Source organism: Sardina pilchardus, chromosome 10 (assembly GCF_963854185.1).
Source record: "Sardina pilchardus chromosome 10, fSarPil1.1, whole genome shotgun sequence".
NCBI lineage: Eukaryota > Metazoa > Chordata > Actinopteri > Clupeiformes > Clupeidae > Sardina > Sardina pilchardus.
The window spans coordinates 15,105,353-15,125,533 of record NC_085003.1 but is presented as its reverse complement, the minus strand read 5'-3'; the positions used below and the strand labels follow the sequence as shown (position 1 = coordinate 15,125,533).

Genomic DNA, 20,181 nt, shown 5'->3' with positions numbered 1-20,181 from the left:
CAATATGAAACCGCTTTTGTAGCTGCTTTTTTGCATCCATTGGGTGAAAGCCGTCATCATTTACGTGGGGACTGTAAATGCAAAATGATGGCTGATGACGTTAAATCGTTGTTTTGAGGACATTGTCAGTCTACAAACAAGGCCATTAAAACGCGCGCACGCACGCACGCACGAACACACACACACACACACACACACACACACACACACACACACACACACACACATGCACACACACATGCACACACACACACACACACAGGTTAGCACAGTTGATAAGTCTTCAGCATCAGGCCTTCTTTTCATTTTTCTAGTTACACCTGAAGTGAAGGTATAGTCTATTGCATTTCATCTTTATTTACTATAGTTTATTCCATTCTTTTTATATATATATATATATATATATATATATATATATAAAAGCACATGTTGACATACTCAATGTCTAACCTACGTTTTGTTGCACTGGTACATAAGTAAATACGTCACATCAGTGCAAAATATGGCACCATACATATAGTGTAGTTTTCCTGCTTGAAACCTTTAATGTGCAAATGTACATAATAAATACTTCCTTTTCAGCTAGATGACTTTTTTAACATCAAAGAAAGACCTGTCCTCATGTATGGTTGTAATCTGATTAGTTAGAAATATGATTTAGGCTTCTAAGAAACCAGTTGATATACAAATGGTCATGATGAATTTGGTGTAAGGACTATTTATGACATAGGCCAATTACGCTCTCTTTCCTTTGATCTTTATATTGTTCTTGACATTTTTGCAGTAAAAATGTCAGACACGTTAGTTGATATGAGGTGCCTTCATATAAGCGACATAAACACAATCGTGCACTTGTTCTGTTTTTGATAATGCATTTTGGTGTCACACCATTATACATTTCTTAAATATCCACACACCATTCATTTATTTCGGGAGCAGTTGCTAACGTGCTCATATTTGTGTCACAACAGAGATTTCTCCATAAATAGCGTAATGTGTATTTCTGTTGCAACCTTTTTTCAATACACAGCGTATACTAGAATTTGCCTGTCTCACACTGTTTATCACATTGAGCTGAATATTTCAGTATTTATGTATTACATCAGTGGTTAATGCAACACACATTCAACCAAATGAACCAATCAAAGATTTCAGCCTAGGAGAGAGATGGTGAATAAGTCAGCCCATTCCGGGTTATAGTCATGAAGCAGGGTTACATCACGTCAAAAAATATACACAGCCTTTTCTATACTAGTTCAATCAAACATATCTTATTAGTAAGAATATGATGAACACTTCAACATAAATATCCACACAACAGGTGACATCAGATAAAGCCAGTCCTTTTACACTTTACACTTTATCGTTTTTGCTTCATGTCTGTTGCGTCATCGTTCTCTTCCATCTCCGCTGGAGAAATGTGTACACAGTAAACTGTGGAGTGTGTGAAATGAGCCAACTGTTTGGGTTTTTTGTCCTTTTTTTGTGTTGTCTTCACAGTCCGCATGTGTTTGTGTGGTTTCAGATGGCCGGCTGCTGTATCATTGAGAGTGTCTCCTGCAGCCTTGTGTATTTGTCCCTGTCGGATCTTTTTGCGGTCTGGGCTTGCTGTTCCTTAACCAAATAGCCAGGAAGCCCTTACCCCAAAAAGTATCTGCTGGGGACCCTTCCGTCCGAAAGCCCCTGGACTGGCAGCTGGGCTCACGTCACGGGTGGAACTGAGACCCAGCAGTGGTGTGATTTATGTGGCACGCACACACACACCCACACCCAAACACACACACGCACACACACACACACATGCACCCACACACACAGATGAAACCCCCACGCCCACACATACACTCCTTTAGACCCATGCCAGGAGAGGTGCACAGATATGCAAAAACACACCTAAACCAGTGTTTCGATAACTCCCTCAAGTTAAAATCATGGTGGATGGGTTTGCTCAAATTGTTTTTAAAAGGATTACATCTTTGTTCAGATGGTGTGATGATCAATGTAAAAGAGTAAAGGTGATGGTATGCACGCTGTAATGGCTCCAAAAAAAAACCTTTATCAGTTAAAAGGCAACGTCTCGATCAACAGATCTTCATCAGGCACCTGTTTAAAAAATGTTTTGAATGTGCGCACCTGTCTCTCCAAATATGTGATGATCAATGTACACATTTTCACATATCAAGACTCTAAACATCAAAAGAGATGGTTCCAGTCTGGTGAATGCAGGGCTGATTCTGAGAAGCGAGGGGAGAGGATGACCTCCTGATGAAATCTAATTGACCACTCTTGACCACTCCCACTCCTAATCAGGGTTTTCCACTCGCAGCCATCGTGACTGGGTGGGCCTCTCATATCTACAGTACAGCTCTACGTGTGTGTGTGTGTGTGTGTGTGTGTGTGACTGCTGGGCGGGTCTCTCATATCTACAGTACAGCTCTACGTGTGTGTGTGTGTGTGTGTGTGTGTGTGTGACTGCTGGGCGGGTCTCTCATATCTACTGCTCTACGTGTGTGTGTGTGACTGCTCTACGTGTGTGTGTGACTGGGTGGGCCTCTTATTTCTACTGCTCTACGTGTGTGTGTGTGTGTGTGTGTGTGTGTGTGTGTAACTGCTCTACATGCGTGTGTGACTGGGTGGGCCTCTCATTTCTACAGCTCTGTGTGTGTGTGTGTGTGTGTGTGTGTGTGTGTGTGTGTGTGTGTGTGTGTGTGTGTGTGTGTGTGTGTGTGTGTGTGTGTGTGTGACTGGGCCTCTCATCTACAGTGTGTGTGTAACCAGGCTCCATCTGCGCTCATGTCTGTGCACTGCTCATGTAGACTTCCCTGCTGTGTCCTACAGTAATCATATTGTGTTATCTGTTTCATCTGTACTCTAATGCAATTGATAGTGAACTCCTCACTGTGTAGACTAAGATGTATTTGTACACTATGTGTGTGTGTGCTAATATTGTCCTGCTACCTGAAATGGAAAACAATTCAATAGAAAAAAAAACAGGTGTGTATAGATGAAATATTTAATTGTTGTGATGATTCCATGTGGGTGCCATCGAGATATTCCTATTTATCCAAAAGATTCTATTGTATTTATAACTCATGATGACTATTTTATGAACTTGTTCTGTTATGGTACTCTTTATTTTCCAAGTGGGAATTGTAGGAAAGATAAATCAATGCCAAGCTTTTAATCTGCATTTAAATATCACAGTGTTAGACAGATTTGCTGTTAAAACGCATGGATTTGCACACACTGACATTGCATGATGGACATACCACTATATGTTACATTGTACATTGTATGTATTAAATTCATGTATTAAATTGACTCTGAAAATCAGTCTGCTCTTCGGCTTTTCTCTCACACCCTTACCGTGCGCTGCTTCGCTGCATGAGCACCGTCGGAACACTACAAAAACAAGCCACTAGATGGCGACTTGCTGCCTCAAGAACCTCACTTTTTCCAGAGAATTCACATTTTTGTTGCCATTGACGAGCCCATTGAAGATGTCTTGCCTTGCCTTCATTAAGGGAAAATCATTGACAAACAAATCCTTCTCATTACATGCCCCCTTGTACTGCCTGCTGGGAAGCTGCCAGTCTAACTTTGTGTTGTTCTCTCTGCCAAACAAATATGACTCTTGTCTTACAAGACAAAACTCATAGGTTGTTATGAGTGAGATTTTGTGTGCTTTCTGTAAGGTATTGCTATAAGTGGCTTTATATGATATTTATTTACTTTTCAAACCTCTAAATATCAGGACAGAACGTTAAATAATCAGCTGTTTCTAGATTATGTAGGTGACATGCATCCAGAGGGGGGCAGTAGTACCACTCATAATGCATGTTTGAGGAAAAAACCCTCTCTGTCTCTCTCTCACTGTGTGTGTGTGCGTGTGTGCATGTGTACATTTACATTAATCAATTTATTCATTTAGCAGAACATTTGATCCAAGGCGACTTACAGAAAGAGAATAACATTCAAGCTACACCACAGTGCAGGGGAGACCTGAGCTAGGAATTACGACTGCATCTGTCAATGGTATTACTAGAGGATACGAGTGCTGACATTGTAATTACCTGTCAATGTCAAAGTGTGATAGGACAAGAGAAAGTGGTAGAAAGAGGAGAGAAAGTGGTAGAACAAAGAGAGAAAGTGGCAAAGGAAGGAGGTAGAGCAGGGAAGGGAAGGGAGGGAGGTGCATGGTACTGGAGGTGTGCTAGGTTGGTGGAGGTTTAAGGAGAGGAGGTAGCGTTGGAAGAGCTGGATCCTCAAGAGCTCTTTGGAGACAGAGGGACTCCCCTGCTCTGCTGGTCCTTGGTAGGTTGCTCAGCGTTGGGGACCACACATGAAAGCAGGCTGGATGGCCGTGGGTGTGGAGGGGGCAGTGCCAGGTGATGGTCCTTGGAGGAGTGCAGTGGCTGAGGGAGGGACAGTCACAGAGCTTTTATGAGAGCTCTTTGGGTGCAGACCCAGCACTCGCTTTGTATGCAAGCACGAGTGACTTGAGTTGGGTGCTGGAGACCAGTGGAGCTCAGAGAGCAGTGGGGTCACATGTTAGCCTGACTCCGCCTGTCTACGCACCTCCGCTCAGTCTCTTTTCCCTTCAATAGTCCGTCTGGAATACTTTGATCCACTTTCGTTTACTCCGGCGAGTGCACCTCCGCCCAACAGAGGGCGTTCCCGAGAGCAATTGCAATCAAGTTTCAAGCCTGTCTTTATCATTGTGTCCCCCGTGGTTAACATATACAGTACGTCATTACCAAACGTTAGTGATTGAACTCCAATGATTTCAAACTTCAGACAAGTGTCCACCAACCAGGAAGTAAACGTTTGCCAATGAATCTAGGCCAGGCTCTCTGCGAAGTCAGAGGGTCATGGTTTTCCAGGCGATTATTAACATGTGCCCTTTTCGGCTGATTGAAGAGCCGAAGGGCTGCAGTGCTCTGGACCATCTGTAGCCACTTCACCATGATAGCCAGGGTGTGATTAGGGCTGGCAGCAGTCAAGGCGTGAGATAACCATGTTCTGTTCCAGCAGCTGAGTGGGTTGTGCTCATATGTGAATCCTATCTGGTGATGTTGATAAGGCCATTTGATTGTTATGGTTATGCAAAAGTTTCCATGGAAATTACCATGGCATGAACCAGCAATGAGCATTGCTGGGTTTCGATAGAAGTTCAACAGGCCTGTGTAATAGTCTGGCTGTAAAGGTTCAGTCCACTTTACCCTATATATATCAGGTGACCCGTGTGTGCATTGCCTTGGTTGGGGAAGATCATTGACCAACAAGTCCTTCTCACGTTATGCCCCCTTGCCTGGTCAGAAGCTGCTAGTCTGCTAGCTAGCTGCTAGCTGTGTTGTTCTCTTTGCAAAACCAAATACGACTCTTCTATTACAGGGTTGTAGAGAGTGTTTGAAAACACTATATACAGCGCCCTCCACAATTATTGGCACCCCTGGTTAAGATGCGTTAAAAGCCTTAAAATATTTTTTTTTTTTATTGTAGAAGCATACTCTCACACTGAAAATTGTAGAAACATGTAACCTTCAACTGAAGAGAATTTTAAGGTGGGAAAAAAATCCCTGACTGAGAAATAATTATTCTTCATAAAATCACCTGTTCCACAATTATTGGCACAACAATTCCTAGGAAATAAATGTAATTAAAGTATTTCTGTCATTTCTGTCATTTCTACAGTAGTTTACAAAGTCAATCAGAGTATGTAGGAACATTTAATTAGTAACTCTTAACATCCTGTTTCCCTGGGCTATCAATATGACGTGACACAGAGGCCATTTCTCTTCAACATGGGAAAGACAAAGGAACACACTGTTCAAGTATGGCAGATGTGTGTCGACCTTCACAAGTAAGGCACACCTGCCCATATCTATGGTCAGAGGAATCGTTAAGAAGTTTAAAACAACTGGAACAGTGGTAAACAAGCCTGGAAGAGGATGCAAGTTTATTTTGCCACCACGCACAGTGAGGATGGTAAGAGAAATAAAAAAAATCTCCAAAACTCACTGTTACAGAATTGCATCAAATGGTTGCATCTTGGGGTCACAAAGTCTCCAAAACAACCATCAGGCGCTATCTACATGCCAACAAGTTGTTTGGGAGGCATGCAGGGAAAAGAACCTTTCTCACTCAAAATCATGAGCACAAACGTGTGGAGCGGTACTGGGCCTTCAATTGGGACCGTGTGCTTTGGTCAGATGAGACAAAGTTAGAGCTTTTTGGCAACAAACACTCTAAGTGGGTCTGGCGTAACAAAAAGATTTATGCAGAACAGCACCTCATGCATTGCCCACTGTGAAGTATGGGGGAGGATCGGTGATGCTGTGGGCCTGTTTCTCTTCCAAAGGGCCTGGGAACCTTGTTAGGGTGCATGGCATCATGAATGCTTTGAAATACCAGGACATTTAAAATCAAAATCTGGTGGCCTCTGCCCGAAAGCTGAAGATGGGTCGTCACTGGGTCTTTCAGCAAGATAATGACCCTAAACATATGGCCAAGTCTACACGGAAATGGTTCACCAGACACCGTATCAAGCTCCTACCATGGCCATCTCAGTTCCCAGACCTCAACCCCATTGAAAACCTGTGGGGTGAGTTGAAGAGAAGAGTGCAGAGGAGAGAACCCAGGTCGTTGGATGATTTGGAGATTTTGTGCAAAGAGGAATGAATGGTCGAAGATCCCTCTTTCTGTTTTCTCTAATCTTGTGAAACATTATAAGACAAGATTAGGTGCTGTTTTATTAGCAAAAGGGGGTTGTACAAAGCATTAACATCAGGGGTGCCAATAATTGTGGCACACATGATTTTATGTAAAATAATTATTTCTTAATGTGGGATTTTTTTCCTTCTAAATAAATGCACTTGTATTAAAGGTTGGATTGTATGCTTTTTTTCATTGTGGTCCTATATTATTTGGGGGAAAAAATGAATTTATTAGAAGCTAAAGAACACATCTTAACCAGGGGTGCCAATAATTATGGAGGGCACTGTAGTTGGTGCACGCCTCACACTTCTAAACCTATCAATCCAGCTTTGTGGAAAAAGTGACGTGTGAACTTCCCGCACACTGTAAATGGGGAATGAGCCTTGTAAGACCCAACAAATCGGAAAAAAGAGGGCACCAAACCAATCAGTGCAATATCCTACTGTCAATCAGGCCACAGTTCAGGCATTATGTGCGCAGGGAGACTGCGGAGGACGCTGAAGTGGACAAAGGTGGGTGGCCAAAGCTCTACGAGCGAAATTTCCGAGAAGTCCACAGCACAGTTGACCCCTAAAAGTTTCTTTCACAGGGTGAAGTCAGCAGAGCTGCAATGAAGACACGGTTAACAACATCCAGTGAAACTCCGAGCACTTTCAGCACATGCGACAATTCAATCCAATGAATCGGCCCTTTAATCAGACAAAATAATCACATTACGTCATGGAAATAATTCAGATTTAACCATTAAATCAATGAAGTTAGTTCATGTTTCAGCTAATAACCTTATGCCACAATGCTTCAATTGGCTGACATATGTGATTGTGAGAGTATTTAGTGTGTGTGATGGCAATCAAAATCGCACAAAAGTAATGTGCATTCAAGAGTGTCTGAGGAATACAACATCAATTCCCATGTGTCCACCTAGCCTAAGATGTTTTTAATTACTGAGTGAAAGCCCATTCGGGAAACTGATACAAACATTCCTCACTCTCACCTGACTTCATCAAATATGCATGCAGTAGAAACATGAGAGCAAAGCGTGTACGCTTCTCTCTTTGTGTGTGTGTGTGTGTGTGTGTGTGTGTGTGTGTGTGTGTGTGTGTGTGTGTGTGTGTGTGTGTGTGTGTGTGTGTGTGTGTGTGTGTGTTTGTGTGTGTGTGTGTGTTTCTGTGCGTGCGATGGAGTCCTAGAGTATTTGGGACGAAGCCTCCATTTAAGATGTCTGACTCATCGCAACCCATAAGTCATACGGCCCACCACACGAAGGGCATCTTTAATTCATGAGCTTTTCACTTTCCTGTGGCCTACTCACACACCCAGTCACTCTCCTGCACTCACACTTCCTTGATTAGTAACCTCTGATTACAGGACATTCAGTCTGTGTGTATGTCTGTCTGTCTGATTCTCTTGCCTGTCATTCTCTTTTCTGTCTGCTATTGTTGTTCACTGTTTTTCCATATTAATGTTTATCATGATATGTGAACCTCTTGAGAAATAAAGACCATAAAGACATTTCTGATGGCAGTTAAAAGCCTGTTAGATGAAAAAGGCTGTAGTCCGTATAATGAAGTTGTTGAAAATATTCAAAACACAGAAGACCATAACATGAATATTCTGAAAGGTAGTATAGTTGAAATACAGGCACACAAACACACAGACATTGGCCTGGTTTCCGAGATTCGTTAAGAAGCTCTTAAGTGCTAAGAACTTCTTTGGAGCGTTCTTACAGTAGAACGTTCTTAGAGGGTTCCTAAGAAGTTCTTAGCACTTAAGAGCTTCTTAACGAATCTGGGAAACCCGGCCATTAACATCCCCCCTCATAGGCACGCACACACACACACACACACACACACACACACACACACACACACACACACACACACACACACACACACAGTCACACATAGGGATGGACACAAATACATCAAAATGTATTTCCAAATAAAATACCAAATACCCACCTAAAACAATTATCAAAATAAGCTACAAAATACAGCAGACAAAACATTTATCAAAATGAAATACTGTATTTTTGCATTTTCAAAATACTACAAAATACTTCTTTCTAAAAGCCTTTTTCGTCTATCCCTTCACTTGTACACTATCTGGAAAAACAGCTGAAAGCAAGAGACTCCTTCCATAATCAGTCATTAGATTAGATATGGTGAGTTTCATCACAGTGTACAACCTCTATCAATGTAAAAAAAAAAGTTAAAATAAAAAAACAGGTTGTCACATCAATACTGTAAAACAGAAAAAAGAAAGGAAAATTGCAAACTTAAGTGTTGCGATATAAGCTTTGTGCTGTCCTTGTGTAAACTAGTGGTGTCTCCTCAGTTGATGCCTTTAGGCACATTTAACTTATCAAACAGTGTTGCATTCAGACGACACCCATGGGGCCTGATGATGGTATTGAACCTTACAAAAAAGGTTTTTGATGAGGGTTACTGGTCCAAGGATGGCAAGTCCTTTCTTTGGTGCTCTAGAAAATACACTGCATGTTTTGTGTTGTGAGTGCAATATGCAGAGAGTGGCATCACAGGGGCTTGACTATGCTTAGGTGCCACAGACAGAGATGTCGTGCTCCTGTAACTTGCATTGTGTTGAACCGCAGCGGTTCAGCCCTGCACACGCCCAGACTCGAACCCGCGAAACAGCAGCACCACGGATCGGGAGTCGAGCGCGCTAACTAGGCTACTAGCTTTCATGCCAGCAGCGCTCTTGAGGCGTCGGGGAGTGAGGTTTACCAACGTTCCACACATACAGCTAAGCAGGCTGGCATCTTATCTGTTATACCACACTTGCTGCACAGTCATGTTGGAATAGCTGGGCTTGGTCCCTTAGTTCCACTGAAAGGAAATCTGAATGCTTCAGCATCCAGGCATCCCAACCTGCAAAAAGTCATTTCAGGGAGGTATCCCTACCCCCCCCCCCCCCCCCCCCCCGCAAAAAAAAAAAAAAAAGAAGACAGGCTATAGCCCAATGCACTTCTAATCATGTAAGAATATGTAGATTACTTTATGGGCTGCTTATAGGCTACTATTAATGTAAACGGCTTTTATTCTTATTCCATTGCAACTTTAAACAGGTCTGAATGATATGCACTTGAAATGAAACCTATTGATACGGTTCGGGAGAAGAGATATAATCCCGCTCACACTGGAAATGTATTGGTTGACTTACCGAAACATGCCAATCAGGATGCTTCATGAGACACACACGCACACTATCACACACATGAACAGTCTCTCGCTTTGCCTCTATGTCGTGTGAGCGCTACACAGATGCTGTGCGCGGTTTTGAGCACAGTCTGTGTCGTGTGTGCGCGATCTTGCCTGCTCGCTCTAGATTCCGGGAGATTCTAAGTAATTTGCGGGCATCAGTGAGTCGCTATTAATATGCGGGAGACTCCCGGAACTTCCGGGAGACTTTGGATGTCTGAGCATCAACCAAGAGTCCAACATGACTGAGCAAGGTCCGTAAGGACAGAGTTTGGTGTGGATGAACTTGATTGGCCTCCACAGAGTGCAGTACCTTAACCCAATAGAACACCTTTGGGCAGAGATTAGAGCAGAGACTGAGAGCCAGTCCAACATCAGTGTGTGAACTCACAAATGCTGTTGTTGAAGAATGGTCAAAAAATTCCATAAACTCTCCTAAACCTTTCCAGAAGAGTTGAAGCTGTTATAGCTGCAAAGAGTGGACCGACATCATATTGAACCCAATGGATTGGGAGGTCACCTAAGTTATATGAGTCAAGGCAAGTGGCCCAATACTTTTGGTAATATAGTGTAGTGTATAGATAGATGTCATCACAGCGTCTCACAAAGTATTTTACAGTATTTTGAAAATACAAAAATACACAACGCTGAAGTATTTTGATACAAAATACAAAGGCATTTTCATCATCTCAATAAAATACAAATTACAAAATAGTATTTTGCATTTGAAATACGTATTTCAAATACATGTATTAGAAATACTGCCCATCCCTGGTCACACACACACAAACACACCAAGTAAGATGGGTTCACTATAACATAAGCATGCTTACTGAAAATTTGGCAAATTGTCCAAATCAAATATCTGCGCAGATTGTCCACAGGCAAACTCAAAAGCTAAGGACATGGACTTACAGTAAATTGCAGTAGATGATATTTAACTTGACCTGTCCCTCCCACTTGATTGACTTGAATTGTTGCATGCCGCAAATCCATGGGGTCATTGTCTTCAGTGTACATGTAACAGCTGTGCTGCTACAACCTTGTTACGGGTTTATGTCACTGTATCAAAGAGTAATAAGTGTGTACCAACACAGTTGATAAATGTAACAGCTGCACTGCTACACCTTTGTTACTCTTTGATACTGTGGAATAAACCTGTTAAGTGTACCAGTTAATTACTTGCATGCACATATGACATGTATGTTGTGTCTTTGATGTCTTGGAACATGTCTGCCATTACCCTATGTAGCATATCAACTGTGTTGGTACACACTTATTACACTTTGAAACAGTGGCATAAACCCGTAACAAGGTTGTAGCAGCACAGCTGTTACATGTACACTGAAGACAATGACCCCTTGACTGGAGCTAAGAATGGTTTGTATATCAAATCTTTCATGACCAGATTTACCCCATCCAGCAGGTCTCAGGTCAGCCCTTTGCCTCTGATGAAAAATGTGGGCAAATTCGCAAAGTTTTGTAAAAACACTCAGTATTACAATGTAACAACTATATGTAGGTACCCACAAATACATAATGCAAGTACAATGATAGTACCTGATAGTACATGTTGTTACACAGGTTGTAGCCTACCACTGTTCCTAATTAGGTACACTGTAACAGCGACACCCTAAACTAAAGTGTTACCCTGATATTCGTATGTTGCTTTGGACAAAAGAGTCTAACGACAGGGTACATACCATTACCATAACCATAACAATATGCCACACAACGTCTTGTGCATGCCATGGTTCTTTCCAAACTGGACTATTCCAATTCATTGTCAGCTGGCCTACCTGCTTGTGTAGTGAGACCATTACAGATGATTCAATACAGTGGCACATCTGATCTTTAAGACACACATATTAACTCCTCTTTAAGTTACTCTTTATTGGCTTTCTATAGCCAGAATTACATTAAATTCCTTCACTCTGGTCTATGGCATACGCTAAGAGCCACAAACACAAGCACATATTGTGTGCTAAGTGAAGGGAAGCTGAAGCTAGAAGGGACTGGACAGTTCTAAAATTCTTGACATACCACACTCTATGCTTACGTCTAATAAAAAAAAAACAAGCTTTCTAAAAATACGCATATTACACAAGTGGGCAAAACCCACTAGGTAAGAGTGACGAACAAAAATAGAATGGGATGTTTGGTTTGCACATCTGTTTCATATCTTTTCCTCTTTAGAAATCGCTCAGTTGGTTTTAAATGGGATTTAGACATTCCTGGCCTCTTAGAGCCTAGGTTTCCCAACACGCTGTTTCATTCCCTTTCTCACTCACTCTCTCTCTTCACCGTCTACTGCCAAAAGTCACAGATTTTTGGAGCCAACCCTGTCTATCAGGCACCAAATGCCTGAGCTTCACATCGCTGTTAAACGCCATTTGATCCTGATCCTGACCCAACAACATCTCAAGAGGAAGCGAGACCCTCATAAAAACAAATACTGCAGAGAGTTCCGACACAAACCAAGCATGTTGCCTCAAACTGATTGTAAATCAAATCTCCAGTAAGATCAAAGGTGCCTTTGGGAGCATATATATACAATAAGATATTAATTTATTCACACTTACAGTAAATCATTTTGGCTGAAAGCTTCTGCCAATTTGCCAAAGCCCTGATACAATCATTACTCACTGGCTTGATGTCTTCATCTTAAATTCTGCAATTCCATATTAGGGTTTATATCTCCCTGTTCATCTATGATGGTGAGAGGCAGACGTCAGAGATAAGAGGGTTTGTATGGATCACTTGTAAGTTTTGGGAAATCAGCGGACAAAGTCTCCTAACTGCAGGAAAAAAAAAAATCATGGCCTCCCCGAATCCTAGCTGAGTGCGTCGTCTAGTCCTTGCTCTTACGCACTCTCACAATCCCAGGGGAGCTAAAGAAAACCTCGCTGTTAGGAAAGGCAGGAAACACACACACACACACACACACACACACACACACACACACACACACACACACACAATGACATGTGTTGCCTGACTCTGCATGTAGCTTTGAGACAATACTCAAGTACCTGCTCCCAAAATAGTAACACGATCACATAACTGCATATTTCTCCAATTTTCAACATTGAGTTCCAGTAAGCTTCACATTTACCATAACTGACCAGGCAGATATGAGCTGGAAAAATCATAGAAAGTAACTTGTTGACCATGTACTGGCACAAGGGTAGACTTTTCTGCAAACACATGCACATACTTGCACGCAAACACAAAACATTTCCAGTTACCCACATACAATAACACATTCACAACGCAACCCTATGACCCTGTACTGTGTCTCTGTGTGTGCAAACGGGACCATGTTACACCCATCTTCTTTGGTACATTTTTGGTACAAGTTTGAGTGTGTTCTTGTTCATGTAGGCCTGGTTCATGCATGTGCATGTGTACATATAACAAGTTTGCTTGTGTTTGAGGGAGCGTCTTTCAGTGTGCACTATATCATATGACTGAATGGCAGAGATAGGTTTCAGAGATTGAAAAACATGCGTCTAGTCCATAAGCTTGATGGCATCTTCTGGTGGAACTGGGCCTCCATGAGGGGACTCTGTATGTGATCTAATCTGATTAAAGGCAACTATTTGCAAAGCTGTATATGCTTTTAATTATATGGTATAGTATCTATGAATTCATTCCTGTCAGATGACTCTTATTGTGGCTGTCACATCTCATCTAGCTTTAATGATACACCAATGTGCAAAGAAATGAGATGCATTTGAAAGAGTAAAGGAATGGAGAGCAGTCCTTTATATGTACTCAGATGGCTGCAAACCTGTTTGAAATCGTTTGGACAAGGGTATAGGCAAAATCGCTCCCCTCCAAGATGACTGGGAAGCTCACTGGTCCACTTCCCGACAATCCCATTAAAGTGGTCATGGAGCGAGAAGGTCAGAGGTCAGGTTGTAACCGTGGCAACGGGAACTCGGAAGGGCAAGATGGGACATGCATTAAAGATGTGGTTCAGTTCTCCCAGTGTGACGTGACAACATAATGTGTGAAGGGAAGGAGGGCCGGAGAGGGAGAGGGGCCATGGGGAACTTCAATAATCACAGAGCATCTGCAAGGTGATCGGTGAGTCACAGATCCGGGAATACCCGTACAAAGATACTCTCCTCATTTAATTATGAATGCATATGACCATATGCACATGCACACACACACACACACACATACACACACACACACACAACCACACAAAATCCACACTTTATGTGCATAAAAACAACCAAAAAATTTAGAAAAGCTCTAAAAGGATACGTCTTTATGCGTTTTTCTTTTTTCTTTTTCTTGGTTTATCAGCTATTGGATTGAATAAAGAGCATTGGATGCACACTCAGACACATCTTCAACTAGTCTAGTCTAGGAGTATCAGCACGAGGGGCATGGCTGTGGTTAAATGATCCTGTCTATACCAAAGCAACCGTGTGGGCATGTCAAAGACATGCCCACGAAAAAGGTTGATTAAGGTTGCACAAGCATTCTTTAGGCAAACACTCAAAATCAATATTCTGAGCCCGAGTTCGGTAGAAATATACTGTAGGTAGCAGGGGGCTGCGTCATGGTGGGCGAGATTTTTCCAGTGAAGAGAAATTGAATAAACTATTTTGCTTTGTCTTGAAGCGTAAATATAACCATTGTTTTGGACATATCATGTTTCAGGACCATTTATACTGACGTAACTTATACTAACTTTTTGGAGCTTGGGCTGTCCAAAGAGACGGCATTGTTTACAGTGTATTCAGGGCACCGACAGCTAGCGGATGGTGAGGTGGTGTTTGCTGTATGTGATTAAAACAAATGTTTTAGCTTAGAAACCACAATACATTGTTTAGAGCACCTTTAACATTGACATTATAAATTGAAAAAGTACAACTGAAATTGCATGAAGCCAGTTGGAAAAGAGTTGTGCTAAGCACAATGTATAGCTTATGATAAAGATTCATCTGTAAAGTTTCCAAACATATACCATTATACCACCATAATAAAGTATAAAAGATGAAGTGTATTCACCAGATAAAATAACTGGGTAGACCCCTGTCCCTTGCAGTAAAATATGTATGGCTTTTTATTGGCTTGAGTTCAAAACATGTTTGTCACAGATTACTGAAGGGATACACAAGCAAGCCGCATGTTCTGGCACCGGAAGCGCGTGCGTGTTTGAGTGTGTGTGTGCCGGGGAGGTGTGTTTTGTTGACATCGCTTCAGTGCCATGGGGCTACATGGAGAGCTGAGGTTTAGATGATTCACTGATGAGTCAACAGCTATCAGCTATATAAGAGAGAGCCCTACTGATGGAGCCTAAAGTTGACACAAGCCCTCCACCTCAGAGGTAAGTCCCACTCACCCTCTCCTCTTCTCTCCTCTCCTCTCCTCTCTCCTCTCCACCTTACTCTACTCTACTTTACAACTCAGCTCAGATGCTCATCTAAGGTGCCATGGTTACTATATCAGGGAGTCCAAGTATCAAGATGAGTCAGGAGGATTTGAGATGAGGATATTGGTAGTTGGGGTTCACTGAACACAGTGCTTTTGAGATAATCATTGAACTGATCATCACAATATTAGGTTGAAGTACAGTTGACATTTTTTCAATGTGTTGTTGTTGTTGTTGTTGGTCCTGCCTATGATTGTGCCATGGAAGCAGTTGTTGTTTTTTCCTTTGTTTAATGGAAAATAATAGGCAGTGGAGAAAGCTGATTCCTTTTCTTTATATAATTGAGTGGCTAAATCAGATATCAAATATCAGTTGACCAGTACCTGCTGTGCCCTTGGCAACCTAATGCTAGAGACTGTGATGAGGCTGAGATGAGGACACTAGTGAGAATGATGTCAGCAAAGAAAATAAGTGTTGCATCAGGACCACATAGTAATGGTAGAAGAAGAATCTGAATAATTCACTTCATTCAAAATGTCAACATGTCCTTCCAATTATGATCCAATGATTTAGAAATAAGAGTGTTTACAAATAAGATGACATCACATTGTGTTAAACACATTGTTACTTGAAAGTGAAATGGTTTGTCAGGTCAGATTGTGTTTTCATGAACAGTGTAGTATAACAAGAATGTTTTCCTCTCTCCTCAGGTATTATATCGCTCTACTCACAAACATCTACAACCCGAGGAATAATGTTCAGTTCTTTCACCCTGCTCTTGCCCTGTCTGATGGCGGTGCTGCCATCATGCCATGGAAAACCTTTACCAGCGGAAATCAATTGGAGGAATCCGATAATTACTATCAGCAAAAGAATTCAAAAAGATATTGAGGAGGTATGACCATGACCTCATCCACATCCTATACTTGTAATAACTCAATAATTATCATGTTGTCTGATGTGCTTTGGGTGGATTGGCAATAGCGAAATTGAAGGAAATACCTGAGCTTGCAAATCAGTAAGAGCAGACAACTGAAATAGTCAGGTAGAATCATATATACAGTGAAAGAGACAGATTGTTTGGCTTAGCACCACAATTGCTGGATCTCACATAGTCTTCTAAAATTTAGCAAGAAATGCTCCTTTTCATGCATATCCAAATTATTTTGTATCTCCTGTTAATACATGTTTTCCATTGTGCTGTGCATTGTCCGCATTGTATCCTTTTTTATTAATATGCAGACCATTATATGGACACTGACCTTTCATATCTTATCCCACAGAACCCCATGTCCAATGGACTCAGTATCAATCTCCCAGACCAGGTCCCAGGTACCAAGCCCATTCAGGGCCTGGGGTCAGCTATCGAGTCCCTAACGGCCTTTGAGAGGATTACAGACACCCTGTGGGGTTCCCACCATCAGCTCTCTGTAGACCTCAACAACCTCGTCGGCAGCCTCCGTAACTACATGGTGAGGGTACTGCAGTGCCCTACCAGGAAGCCGAGCTCATTCGAGGACTTGGACAGCTTCCTGAAGAGCAACCAGCAATACGTCATGACCTTGCGTCCAGCAGTTCTGCGGAGGCTGAGGGACTACATGAACAAACTCCTGTCAAATCTGAATACACTTAGGACATGTTAAACACAGCTGGCATGTGACAAAGGCATTTTATTTGATTTATATTGTGATATTTAAATAATTATTATTTATTTGTTTACATTTGTAAAGTGTTTTACAAATGTATTGTAACAGACAGTCTAGATCTTACAGGTCTGTACAGTGGGAGGTGGGCTAACTGTTAAACCTGAGTCCCTTCTCTTGGTTTTAAGGATGGACCAACCACATGTACTGTCAACTACTGCAACTGCAATACACATCATTAAGTTATCATCTTAGACGGTCACAATCTTGTTATGCTCTTTTGCACATTGTGCTGGCACTATTGTCCACGGAAAGGCAAGCTCCAATTCCAGTGGCATGCAAAGGTACTGGACAGCATATGAATGTACTCTATTTATGAATGCCTTCCTAAGTTCAGAAGACACACACCACACAATGTCGTCAAATTCATCATCAGTATTAGTATCTGTTGTAGTCCTTAAACTTTTCAGGACATTTTGTATATTTCTGATGTTTGGCCATTTCTAAAACTGACTTTTATATGACCTGTTTTGTTCCACACCTTTCAGACCACACGGTTGCCTTTTTTATACAAATAAATATGTATTTTGTATGTATTTTCCATATATTATGTATTTTTTATAAACAGTATTGTACAGGATACAAAATAAAGCTGTTTTGCAAGTAACTTGGAGTGTTTATGACTTTGTTGATATTACACAATTTTAGATTACACACAAAACGTCCTACCTGTACACAAACAGTCACACCTACACAGAGACCTATTTGTCCATCCACCTCCAGCTTCTCCTTGACCCATCCATCCACTCACTATTTACAGGCTACTTTTCAAGCACAAAGATCCAAATGCACACACTCCACAGTCCACACGGAATACCACTGGCAAATTACCAGGTTATTTACTATATTCACATTAAACACACATCTTGAGGCAGAGATAAACACACACACACACTGTCTCTAGGTTGTATATCCTTCTGTACTGACTGACCAGCTTTCACTGAGTGTGCGGTGATGTCAGTCTTTCCAGAAATCGGTCACAGCCCCCTGCCAGGAATTCTCAGGCCATTGATTTCATCAGTCAGGCTGCCCTGCTTGAACTTCAACAGAATGTGTCCTGTGACCAAATGTTTTATATATATATATAAAAAAAAAAACAGTAGCAGGTTTGTATATATTTCTGTGGTTGCGAACAAAACTTACTGTATAATGTATATTCCTAAAGACTACTCCATACTGTGTTTGGGCTACATGTTTTTGTTCTGTTTTTTTTTTCTTTTCTTTTTTTCGCCTTGTCACAAATCTGACACTAATACTATGCAATTTCTACCTAAGATGGGATTCATGAATGAATTGCAGAGGACACCTTGATTGTTGTCTGACTGCATGTTATACCTTATTCTGGGAAGCACATACACATACTGTACATGTTTTTTGGAAGCATACCAATACCCAGTCTGCTTGGAAACTTGGAGTATTAAATATCACTAGCCTGGGCTGGCTATGAGCCATAAACCAGATTCTGAACATGAAGGTTATGGACAGTCAGTGCATGTGCATGCGAGTGCTACATTTGTCTTGCAACATGATGTCATTCTCGAGTCAATACTAGTGAAAACCTTCCTAGGTTACTGAACCCAAGTTGGAAATGAAACAGACCCTGTGCCTTTTAGAGCACAGTGGGGAGGGGTGGGAAACGTGGGCCGGTCTCAGGGTCTTAGTGTTTGGGCTCAATAAATAAATGGGGTTTCCACCCGTTCAATAGACCTCTGAAGTTGGTCAACAAAAAAGCTATCTTTGTCCACATTAGGAGATCCGGTGATTTCCTATGAGAACATAACATAGGGATTCTGAATAATCACACCTGTTTACTCTACTGGGGATGAAGAAATCGAAATGCAGATGTTTTCCTCTACACACTTTTGTCCTTTCCCTTTGAGTGGATAATGTGATCTCCGGTAGGTTAATAAAGCACATTTGGATTTTTGCTACCACTGACCTAATTTGCAATGCAATTTACCATAGGTAGTTAGCTTCAATTAACACCCGGATACGGGGAAAGATGGCAGCTTTGGGTACGTTTTGAGGGCGAACTTTAGAGGTCTTTTCCATGACAGTAGGCTATGTCATTTAGCTGATGCTTTTCTCCAGATTTTTTTTTTGGTAGTATGGCCACTTCAACCTCAATGGTACATGTCCCTGAGCGACTTTCAGTGAATTAGCAGGTTAGTTCTTATCCAAAGCCACTTACTATGAACTGACACTTTGGGCCAGATTCCGAACACCAGACCATCACCGCCTGTTCCACTTACAATAAAAACATGCATAACTGTCAACCATGGTCCCTGTACAGTAGCCAGTGTAGAAGCCTGCACAAGGCAGACAGCCTCATAAAAAGGCAAATTTCTCCCCTTGAAGGTTGAGCCAAGGTGTGCATTTCATCAGAGCTTGGTGATGGCTCCATGAGTATAAAATGACTGCAGTTTGTTGGGCCATATTGGCAAAAACACATCTGCAGAACTGCAGTGAAAGGGAAATGCATTCGCAAAAGATGAGGTCACCGTGTTTTCAAGAAGTTGTTTCAACATTTATTTTACAAATGAGTCGATGATCTGAAGCAAGTTCAGCAGAGGTACTTACAGCACTGCACTGTAAATTCATGTTTTAAGCAGATGTTGACAACATCCCTCACCCACCACTAAAAAAACTGTTTCTACAGTAGCATTGCTCAGCCTGCTTGTTCGGTGAGACATTTTGCACAGATGGTAGTAGTCAGCTGCTCTTAATTGTACTGGTGTGTATTGGCCAAAAGGTCTGAGAAAGTGCTGACAATATTCTTGTAAATGAGCAAGAAAGACTAATAAAACTTGCAAACTGACCAAAACAATTTCCCTCTCTCTAGGTTCAACAACATCCTGTCCATCTTGCCTGGGCTCTAAGTAAAATTCCATGACTTTCCCTGACAAAATCTGAGATTTCAGAGCAGGCGCATCACATCCTAGTCTTTTACTTTTTTGAGTGGGATACGAGTTAGTGAGCATAGAAAAAAAACACTAACCACTCACTCAGGCAAAAACTAATGGATAAACATCAATGCTGCGTGCTGCCGGAATTCCAGATCTGGAAATTACTTTACAAAAATTCCATGACGAGTGGGAAGCCTGTTCACGTTTGGCTTTTTTTTTTCATCAGGAACCCCTCCGCT

General features: G+C 41.7%; 1 protein-coding gene across 1 annotated transcript; it reads left to right on the top strand.

Annotated features, from left to right (window-relative positions):
* Positions 1–15,176: 15,176 nt before the first annotated feature.
* On the top strand, positions 15,177–17,621 carry lepa (leptin a). Its single transcript, XM_062547545.1, has 3 exons — positions 15,177–15,288; positions 16,044–16,228; positions 16,617–17,621. The coding sequence occupies exons 2-3, from the start codon at positions 16,088–16,090 to the stop codon at positions 16,974–16,976; spliced, it is 501 nt and encodes a 166-aa protein (XP_062403529.1). The 5' UTR covers positions 15,177–15,288; positions 16,044–16,087; the 3' UTR covers positions 16,977–17,621.
* The last annotated feature ends 2,560 nt before the right edge of the window (positions 17,622–20,181 follow it).